Source organism: Solanum tuberosum, unplaced genomic scaffold, assembly GCF_000226075.1.
Source record: "Solanum tuberosum cultivar DM 1-3 516 R44 unplaced genomic scaffold, SolTub_3.0 scf00016, whole genome shotgun sequence".
NCBI lineage: Eukaryota > Viridiplantae > Streptophyta > Magnoliopsida > Solanales > Solanaceae > Solanum > Solanum tuberosum.
Window position 1 is genome coordinate 1,639,823 of NW_006238942.1, and position 10,205 is coordinate 1,650,027.

The 10,205-nt window shown below is 33.3% G+C and overlaps 1 protein-coding gene, 1 long non-coding RNA gene and 1 pseudogene across 2 annotated transcripts; 1 reads left to right on the forward strand and 2 right to left on the reverse strand.

The window, feature by feature from the left end:
* Nucleotides 1–1,482, reverse strand: part of LOC102592730 (uncharacterized) — a 3,560-nt pseudogene extending 2,078 nt beyond the window's left edge.
* A 4,123-nt stretch (nucleotides 1,483–5,605) lies between these two features.
* On the forward strand, nucleotides 5,606–7,649 carry LOC102583464 (uncharacterized). The gene is made up of 4 exons (XR_366719.2): nucleotides 5,606–5,831; nucleotides 5,902–6,656; nucleotides 6,741–6,896; nucleotides 7,017–7,649. It is a non-coding gene; the product is annotated as an uncharacterized lncRNA (long non-coding RNA).
* Nucleotides 7,650–8,450: 801 nt separating this feature from the next.
* LOC102583135 (putative oxidoreductase YetM) lies at nucleotides 8,451–10,026 on the reverse strand. The gene is made up of 4 exons (XM_006340045.2): nucleotides 9,916–10,026; nucleotides 9,642–9,813; nucleotides 9,286–9,511; nucleotides 8,451–9,141 (listed from the first exon to the last, which is right to left on the reverse strand). The coding sequence occupies exons 1-4, from the start codon at nucleotides 9,963–9,965 to the stop codon at nucleotides 8,642–8,644; spliced, it is 948 nt and encodes a 315-aa protein (XP_006340107.1). The 5' UTR covers nucleotides 9,966–10,026; the 3' UTR covers nucleotides 8,451–8,641.
* Between the last annotated feature and the right edge of the window lie 179 nt (nucleotides 10,027–10,205).

Here is a 10,205-nt window from a genome sequence, read left to right on the forward strand (position 1 = left end):
ATTTCATGTCATGAATTCACATTTTTCAAATATAAAAATTGACCAACAAATTTATATTTTATTAAAAAAACTACAATTTTAACATTTATTTCATCTGTAAACATAAACTATAGTTGATATTGTTACTCTTAGCAACCATTAAACCATTTATATCAGGTATAACAACTACTCTCACCATCCAATAAATGTTGATATTACTCTTATTGAATTAAAGTTCGATGAATAAATGTTGTATTTTTAGAATAATTTTATAATCGTTTGCTTATTTAATAAGATTGTATAAAGAATCGTGGTAATTTTGATAGTTTTCACAACTTATGAGAGTTTTATGTTTATAAGCAAAAAATACAATGTAAAAATCCAAACAAAATTTTAACGTTATATCATAATTTCTAGGCGGTATAACTCGGGACACCCTTATACTTGGCTCCATTTGCAAGTTGGGCCCTTATACTCATGACTTTATCAACTGAACCCTTAAACACAATGAAACACAATATTTTAAACTTTTTTCTCATTCTATCCTACGTGTGTGATTTCGTACACTTGTTTTACACATGAAATTTCACTTCATTTTAGTGACACATAAGATATTAAATGTTAAAAAAGAAAAAAAATACTTTTGCAGAAATATTAAACATTATGTTATATTTGCTCTCAAATTGAAAGCCAAATTCATACCAAATAGATGATGAAATTTGACTTGAATTTTACCCTACAAACACAAACCCAACAAATTCTCATCACAATTTTAAATCAATTTCATAAATTCACAAATGCATTTAGTGTTCTTCAAGCTTCCTCAAACTGGTCAATGAAATTTTTCAATACCGAAGTTTGGTTGGGTGATGGTATTAAGAAGGAGGAGGAGAGCTTTTGTTATTATTTTTATTATTATTATAGCTTATTTCAATTTATTTTAAAAAAATTAATATTTTTTTAATGTAAAATATTTTAAATTTATTAGCTTTGACACATTTTTTCAACTCAGCAATATCAGTGCTGCATAAGTTTGATCAATGATCAAAAGTTAAAAATATTGTGTTTTAGTGAGTGTTTAATTGGCAAAATCATAAATATATAAAAATCAAAGTTTACAAATGGAATCAAGTCCCAGAGTCACTTGTGTCATTCCACCTTATTTCAAATCATGATTCATCTCACGTAACCAAATAAATCTTAAATATTGAAATGATGAAGTTAGTCTAGCACATCAGATTAAGATTCTGGTCTGAAAGGGAGTGAATTCACATCTCACTCCCAATATTTATATCTTAGTTAATTATAACTTGTCCATAGAAAGTAAAAAAGAGAAAGAAAAACTGAAGTAGAGAGAAAAGAACCTGTGCAAAGCAAGAGCTGTGGCAAGTCCACAAAGGCCTCCACCTACTATCACTATCTCCTGAATTTCATCACAACCACTTGACTCCATCTTAATTATTTCTCTCTTTTCTTTATGACTGTTTGATAGGAAGTGATTGCTTGGATCTCACTATATATTAAAAAAATTAATGTTATTTAAGTAAACAAGTGGAGTAGAAAAGGAAATGACCAAGAAGGGGTTGAATACTTTGCAAGAAAAAAAGTTTGACCATATTTAATTCCTGTCTCTCTAGGACCCAAATAGCCTGTCAACATGTAGGGGGGACACACGGTTTTACTCAATTCTATCATTAGGAATTGTATTAATACTTTGGAATTTTTAAATTCATAATATATGAATATGTCTTTTAATTTGATTTTAATAATTTAATTGATATTTATGTTTGTCAGTTTTTAATTTTTGAATGTGTATAGGTAGATATTTAAATTTGTCTAAAATAGAACAAGTAGAAATATATATCACATTCTTATACATGGCATAATACACGTAAGACACTATCCAGAACACAAAATTATCATTTAGGATGTTATGTAAGATGAATGTGTATATTTGTTCAATTTTATACAACTTTAAGTTGTCACGACCCAAAAATGGATGTGATGGCACTCGTCTTAACCCACCAAGACAAGTTAGCCTAAAACTCAACTATTACAATAAAATGCGGAAATTTTTATAATAAACTCAAATATACCCCAAAATCTGGTTGTCACGTGTACAAGCCTCTAAGGTATTACAATTGAATCAAAAGAAAAATACAAGTCTCATATGACATTGTTTCTAGAGTAGAACAAGATCATAAACAGGAGTAAGAAGGATCGCTGAGAAGACAAACAACTACCTCACAAATCTCCCAGAAGCCTCGAAAAAGACGAGAATAACAAGTACCACAAAAATCCAGGCTCGTAACCTACAAAAATTTGTAGAAGCAAGGGGTGAGTACCAAACCACACGGTACTCAGCAAGTAAACCTCTAAACACGAGCTAAGGGGATAGAATACAAGTACTCCTTACACCTCAACCAAACCTTCATAAATACAATCTGTATGAAACCAGCCCAACCTAACAGTTCATTGTTTACAAAGCACATAGCTCAACACAACACTCTAACAATTTCATATCCTCAATAACAACAATAGTTTCATATCCTTAACAACAACACTCTAACATTTGCATAGCTTCAACAACAAGCTCAATATTCATCAGTCACAAGTTCCATAGAAAGGCACTCACAAGATCAGCAACACACAAGATCAAGTTCACCAATAATAAAGAAGTGCAATGCAATGAAATGCAATGTCAAGTATAGTGATGCATGTCTGACCTAATGATACACACCCGCTGTCTCTCAGTCCGGGACCCATGGGGGACATATCTGTCCATGCATCCATCGCAGCGCGCGATACGACCCTCGATAATAGTAACCATCACGGCGCGCGATACGTCCCTCGAAATATAGTATCCGTCGCGGCGCGCGACACGTCCCTCGAAATATAGTATCCATCGACTAATTAGCTAAAGTTAAACGAATAGTTCAGAATTTCCAAAAAATGATTTTTCGGGTCATTACAACCCATCACCAAGCCTCATTACCCTAAACACATATTACAAGGAAATACATGAATTCCATACACTTAACAAGGGTTTAGAAATCCACTTGCCTTAAATAGTCGAACAATCACTCTGGGAGTTGAGTCTTCCCCTTTCATTGAACTTTCAAATCAAAGCAATCTATTCAAATAAATGATCACAATAAGATTTCAAAACTAACAACACCATATCACTACAGGTCTAAGCCTAGACCCAAAAACTCACATCGATTCTATAATCAAGTTATCCTAATCTTGATACCAACTAATATGTCAACTCTTTCAAGTTCTTTTCCAAATTTCAAGCCTAGGGTTTAGTCTCAATATCTCTAAATAACATAAATTTAATGATCTTCATATACTACTATACACCCACTACTATCCAATATACCAAAACTTTAATCATAATATGATAATTATATAAAATCTGAAATCGAAACTCACTTAAGAAACAATACTTAAACGTGAAACTAATAGGCAGAACGTTGTTAGGGCATTTATCCTATACTATAACATCCTCCAATCATTGGTTATAATTACTTCATGATTACTTACTATAACCTGTGAATAGTAACCCATATAATAATACTTAACATTAATTTGAAAAATCAATATTGCAGCAAACAAAAAGAAATCCAATTCACTACATACCAACATATAATATTATATAATACTACCTTTCCTTCCAGAACAATGGACAACTTAACATATTTAGCAATATATTGCGTACTCAAAGAATCGAAATTTTGAACTTCTCACCTGAATTCATTGTCGGCCGCCGCAGGTAGTATTCCAACCCTTCTTTTTATTTTTTTTATTTTTTTTACTTCTGCGCGAACTGCTGCTGTTCACAACAGCCAGCAATATTTGCCCTTTTCTTCTTATTTTTTGTTATGTTCTGCCTTTCTGTCTTGTTTGGTCTGGGTCGTTGACCAGACTGTTTTTGTACAAGCTGTCTTTTTTAATTGAATAAATGGGGCTTTTGCCCCTACACTTTCACTTTAAAAAAAAAAATAGTATTCTTTGTCACTAAAAAGGTTATTACTATAGATAAAATTATATCGTCGATAATTATTTTACTTCAATTAGTGAGGAAATCAATTGTTTCTAAAGTTACATGTATTTCGTAGTTGAACGAAATTTAATTTCGTCACTAATGACTATATTTTATATACCTAAAATTATGTTGTTTTTAAATGTATTAATTAGGGACAAATTTATTATTGTAATAAAAAAGGTTAATTTTCCCTATTATCCTCCCATCTCAATTTATTTTGAACTCCTCCCCGGAGCTCCCACACCACATTATACTTTTTTGGGAATTCGAATTCACAACCTTAAGGTTGGAAGTGAGGAGTGCTTATACCAAAACATATTTTATCTATAATTAGAATTATTAGTCATAAAAGAAAATATGAGAAGTCATTGAAAAAAAAAATGGATCCAAGTCTTCTCAATTTTTCCGGCGGAACAACAATTTCCGGCAAAATTTTTTTTAGATCTTAGTCATTGAAATGACTTCCTAGAAACTGAAATCTTTTTTGATTGATTTTTTAAAATATAAGTTTATATATTTTTTCTTTCTTCTACTTATAATTAAATTTTACTTTTTTTTTACCCAAATTGCCACATGTCTTTTCTTAATTTATTATAATGTCATCCCGCGAGGGTATAACACACATTTTGTAACTTTTGTTGATTGTTAAAAAAGTATCAAAAATGGCACAGTGGGGAATGACATTGGCATAAGATGTCTAAAATGAACAAAGCTCATTTGAAGTGTCTAAGTAAAAATTGGTGCCAACTTTAGGGGGCCATCGATGAGTTCAGCCAACAATCACCATCATTATTCATCACCACAAGCAATTAGGATTGCTTATCGGGCAGATCAGGCGGATTATTTCGCTTAACGATTTGGCCTATCAGATCGATTTTTAAATTTACTAACTCGTTAGCCAAACAATAAGATATCGATTTTTTCGTTAATAGATTAACAATTATCGGGCGGTGTATTGGGTAACATCTACCTTTTTTTTTCTATGAACGCACCTTAAAAAGAGGAATTCTTTTCAATATTTTAAATGCAGTTAAATTATTAAATTCTTCTATATTGCAAAAAATATATAGATTAATAGTAATATAATAGTTAATACAATATAAAAAGTAAATAGTTGTTTCAATTTTTGTCTTTACGACTTTAAGACTAACAATATAGAATTGTATATATGGCAAAATATTAAAAGAGACTAACATGCCTAAGATAAATGTGTAAGTATGGTAACTCTTAACGGGTTAACGGTTTATTCTATAAGGAAATTGAATAATTTGCCCCCACACCAATAAGCCTTTAATTATAAAATTCTAATCCGTCCACCAACCATTTATTCAATAACCCAATACGAATAAGCCAATAAGCCAATTTTACGGTTGACTTATCGATTACGGATCAATTTTGAACACCCCATACCATCAATCCATATTAAAATTTTAAAATATTTTATTCATATGATATTAAATTAATTTAGTGTTTTTATTTAATTTTATATTTATTCTTTTCTAAATAAAGACAAAATTTTATAGAAAACAAGCTATATTATTATTTAATATTTAAACGTTTTAATGGAAATGAAAACAAATGAGCCTATGCAAACCCAAACCAAAAAATCCCTAAAATCTAGGGTTTCACCGTGGCATTTTGCTCGCGCTCAGTTGCTTGGCAACGTGCGCTTTGTCACTGCAGTAACGTCTTCTTTGCCGGGGCATATCACTTTTTTCTTAATACGCGTTGCCACCTCTGTGCATTTTGGTACTATTTTTTGAATCAGACACAATTTTTCAATCAGCCAGCATGACTAAACAAGGTATAAAATTCTCTGTATTTTTTTGGATTATAAATGTTAAGCCTAATAAGATTATTTTAACTTATTCTAGAATCTAGTAAAAGAGCTGCTGTGGAAGGGGAAAAAGAAGATATAATCATTGCTCTGCCGAGAAACGTGGTCGATCTTATCCTTGAGCTCTTGCCTGTTCACGATGCAGCAAGAACTAGTATTTTGTCTAGTAAATGGAGAGATATTTGGGTCTCACTTCCATTTCTAGTGCTAAATAACTATTTTTGCAAAAAGTTGACAGCAAAATCTGCAATTTTTTTTAGAATAACAGTCGATGAGATTCTGTTACAGCATGTTGGAGACATTGTGAAGTTTGTTCTCGACGTTTCAGGAATAAATTTGTCTTCATATGCTAGTATTAATAGATGGATGCGTTATGTATTTAACTGTCCGACCTTGACACATTTGGAACTCTTCAACTGTGTCTTCAAACCACCAACTTATTTTCTTGGCTTTCGGAATCTTACGTATATTCATCTAGAAAGAATAACATTTGAGCCAACCAACCAGTTTTGTGTTATCGATGTTCCCCTTCTTGTGGATTTAGTCTTGACGTTCTGTTGTGGCACTCAATACTTGAAGATGGTTTCACCACAGTTGGAGTCCTTGGTTGTTCTTGCGGGTCACTATCTCGTGCTAAATTGCTTCATGAATTGCAAAAAAATGAGCGTGTTGGTGATTGAATTGGAAAAAGTGGAGGATAATCCAAAACATGATGAAATATAAACCTTGGAAAAGTTTCTATTTAGCTTTCCTTCACTTGAACAACTTTGTTTGGGTTCCTTGGTCCTTGAGGTAAGAAATCTACACGTTTCACTTGAATTGGAAAAAGTGATTGATTGTATTCATCGGATTCTAATTATAGTACTTGTCTGAAAGCTTTTGAATGCAAATATAGTTCTGGATGAGCTTCCTCCCAAGCTCAACTGCTTGTGGTATCTACACTTAGGAGTTGATTTCAACAAATTGGATCAGACTTCTTGTTCTGTACAGTTAATCAAGAGTTTTCCTAATTTGAGTAAACTTCATATTACGGTAAGAAATAGTACATATATGTTGTCGTGCAATGGTATAATTATTACTTGGTTTCATGTTTGCTCTTCATTTATTTGAACTTGAGAAGCTAAAATGTCTTGGTATTTCTTTATACATTAGGTCCAGGATGGCGATGACAATGCTGAAACAGTTATGAAATATCTGGAGACACCAACCTGCTTGAATAGACCACTTAACAAGCTTGAGTATGTGACCATCAATTCTTTTCAGTGTTCAAAAACTGAAGTGTTTTTTGTAAAGCTATTATGTGCTTGCACTCCATCTCTTGTAAGGATGTACATTCAGCAAGGGATAGCCATTGATTCCAAGGAAGAAAGGAATATCACCATAAAATTGATGCGTTTTCCCAGAGCTTCCACACGGGCAGAACTGTTCTATTTTCCATTTGAGGCTACGAACGCAGACTGATGCCCCTGTTCTCAATGAGTTTTGTTAAACAAGGTACTGAATTGGCCAATTACGTAAAACGTGTGGTTTCTGTGTCAATGTGTGTGATAAGATTAACAGTTTTTGTATGCATATTTAACTACCTGTTTGGTAACCAAGGATGGTATTTGACAGGAAGATACAATGAAAATATTTCCTGTTGGTTGTCTGGTTAGAGGCATTAACACCTGTGTTTTTTGGGATGGTGAGTTAGCAATTGCAAACTGGTTCTAACCAAATTGAATGTATTCACATTTTTATGTAGAGTTTTTGTTTCCTATTGCTATGTTACCACAATGTTGAAGATGCTGGCTTTACTTTATTATTACCAGTGGAGTTTGAGTGATATAGACCATGAATTGCAGGGAAAAATTCTTGGTTTTGGGGCTATTTTGCAAAGCACATGCAGATACAAATGATGCTTCCTTTTTTTCTTTGTATATGAGTCCGTAGACATATATATTGCTCAAAAGTCAACCCCAAAACTTCAAAGCACTAGAAGTCACAAGAATGCAAAACTAGCAAAATCAAGCTTCAACCAAAACTTCAATCCACCCTATGGAATTCATTTGGAACGGATACAAACTAAATATGCAGAATGATGATAAAAGACGTTTCGAACCTGTTGAAATCATCAAAATACCTATTAGTGGTCATTTTGACCAAATGTTTATCGAGGTTAAATCTAACTTTTTTCAAAATATTAGAATCCATCCAATGATTCAAATCACTCTCCAGACCCAATAGATTGTCAAGATTCAAATCTGACCTCGCTAACCCAAAATGTTGACTTTGGTCAAACTTTCCAAAAACCTAACTTCCAAGAAAGAAAATCTTCTTCGAAACTCATATGATTGCCTTGGAGATCGTGTCACCCTTCTTGAGAAGTCGTAAAAGGCATAATGAAACTACGAGAAGGGTCAAAACTTGAAAGCACAAACGACCACGAGGGTCATTACAATTCTCTTCGTTTGTCCTCATTGAGTTTGTATGTTTCATGATCGATCTACTCGAATATGCCATTAACTTCATCCGGATCTTTATATTCTATCTATCAATAATGTGTAAAAGGAATTCCCTGATATATTTGGGGATCTTGCATTACTCTAACAATGGCCGTATTAGTTGTTGTGTATTCATTGAAGTATTATGGTAGGATAAACCCATAAAAACAGAACAATAAATAAGCTGCAACTATTGTTGCAGTTGATCACTCTTAAACTTGTAAAAAGTTGAACAAGTAGACACACGCGTCCTAGATAACAAAAGATGGATACAAAAGCGCAAAACATTTGGTATCAGAGGAGACCACAGTCATATTGAGTATGAGCACTTTGGTTTCTGAAGAAAATGGCCATCACAGCAACGACGACAATTTTCGTGAGCATTGGTCTATTCTCAATAAGAAGGGCAGTCAGATAAGATTGTGTTGCTAGTTTTACCACCCTCATTTTCCTCTCTTTTATATACTGATCTAATGCCTCTTCATGATCAAAACAATTTCCGTTAATCGTCTTTGCCAAGTTTCTTCCAAGCACCACTGCATCTTCTATTCCTGATGAACCTCCCTGCCCAAGGAATGGACCCATTACATGCATTGCATCTCCAGCAACAGTTACTGTTTTTTCCCGAAAATTTCCAAACATTAAGTCCCATGGTGCGCGATATTTCAAGTGAGCAAATGACAGAGAATCCAAGTCACATTTTTCTATCATTTCTTGTACATCAGCTGGATGACCACTTACTGCCTCCATGGCTCTTTGTTTGATAAATTGTGTATTTTGTGGAAACTTGGCATCTGAATGTGCACAAAATCAATCAGACGATACAAAAAACAAGATAGATGGACACAAAACGGAGAAAAAATTCATTTGTGGGATCATGAAAAGTATCAAAATTGAAGTCACATTATAACAAGAGGCATCAAATTGGATTACCATACCTATGCCCTGTTGAACAGAAACAAACCAATGTACCAACTTATCAGTGATCGGTAGTCTCCCAACTGCGGTTTGGCCAATTATGAGACGGACAAATTCGAGAGGAAACGAGTGACCATTGGGATAACTTGTTAAACCCCTGATTGCACAAGTCCGAAATGTTTTTGCAGGCTTTAATCCAAGGAAACTTGCCACTATTGACCTCCATCCATCACACCCGATCAAAACCTGCAACGATCACTCAAACATAATGTAATCAACTTCTATTTTATTGAGCCACCCTTACCACCAATACATCAGAAATTTCCATTGTCAAGGGAATTCATAAAAGAGGACAGAGCAAATAGAGAAAGAATACCTTAGCACCAATACGCTTTCCATTAGAAAGTAGAAGACTCGGTAAGGAAGTGATAGGATCCATTTCTACAGACACAATATCGCATCCAAAACGTATAGCCATTGGAGGCAAAGCATCAGCAAATGTTTCAACTATATCACTCCTCTTTAGACAACGAACCTCTCCGATATTCCTATATTTTAATCACACCGTATAGAATTACTGTTTACTTTCTCTTCTTTCAAGTGTAGAAAAAAATGAAATTGACATCGATTTCGATTTGAATTTGACTTACTTGTATGGTGTGAATTTTTCATTGCCCTTGTCCATCCATGTAATTCGCATCCTGTTTGATATACTATAAAGTTAACAAGAGTACTAGAGTTGAAAAACTAGAGAATTAAAAGGCATAATACATAAAAATACCCTTAACTTGACCTCATTTTACATTTATGTCCTTCAATTTTTTGTGTGCACAAGTAGACACTTAAGCTTGTATAAAGTTGAACTAACAGACACACGTGTCCTACATGACAATTTGTGTCCTACGTGTATTATGTCACATATAGGACTCATGTGTCTGTT

Coding starts and splice junctions, on each gene's coding strand:
- LOC102583135 (XM_006340045.2), bottom strand. CDS start 9,965: ATGCGAATTACATGGATGGACAAGGGCAATGAAAAATTCACACCATAC. Junction 9,512..9,641: donor GAAAGCGTATTGGTGCTAAG/GTATTCTTTCTC, acceptor TGATCGTTGCAG/GTTTTGATCGGGTGTGATGG. Junction 9,142..9,285: donor TTCTGTTCAACAGGGCATAG/GTATGGTAATCC, acceptor GTGCACATTCAG/ATGCCAAGTTTCCACAAAAT.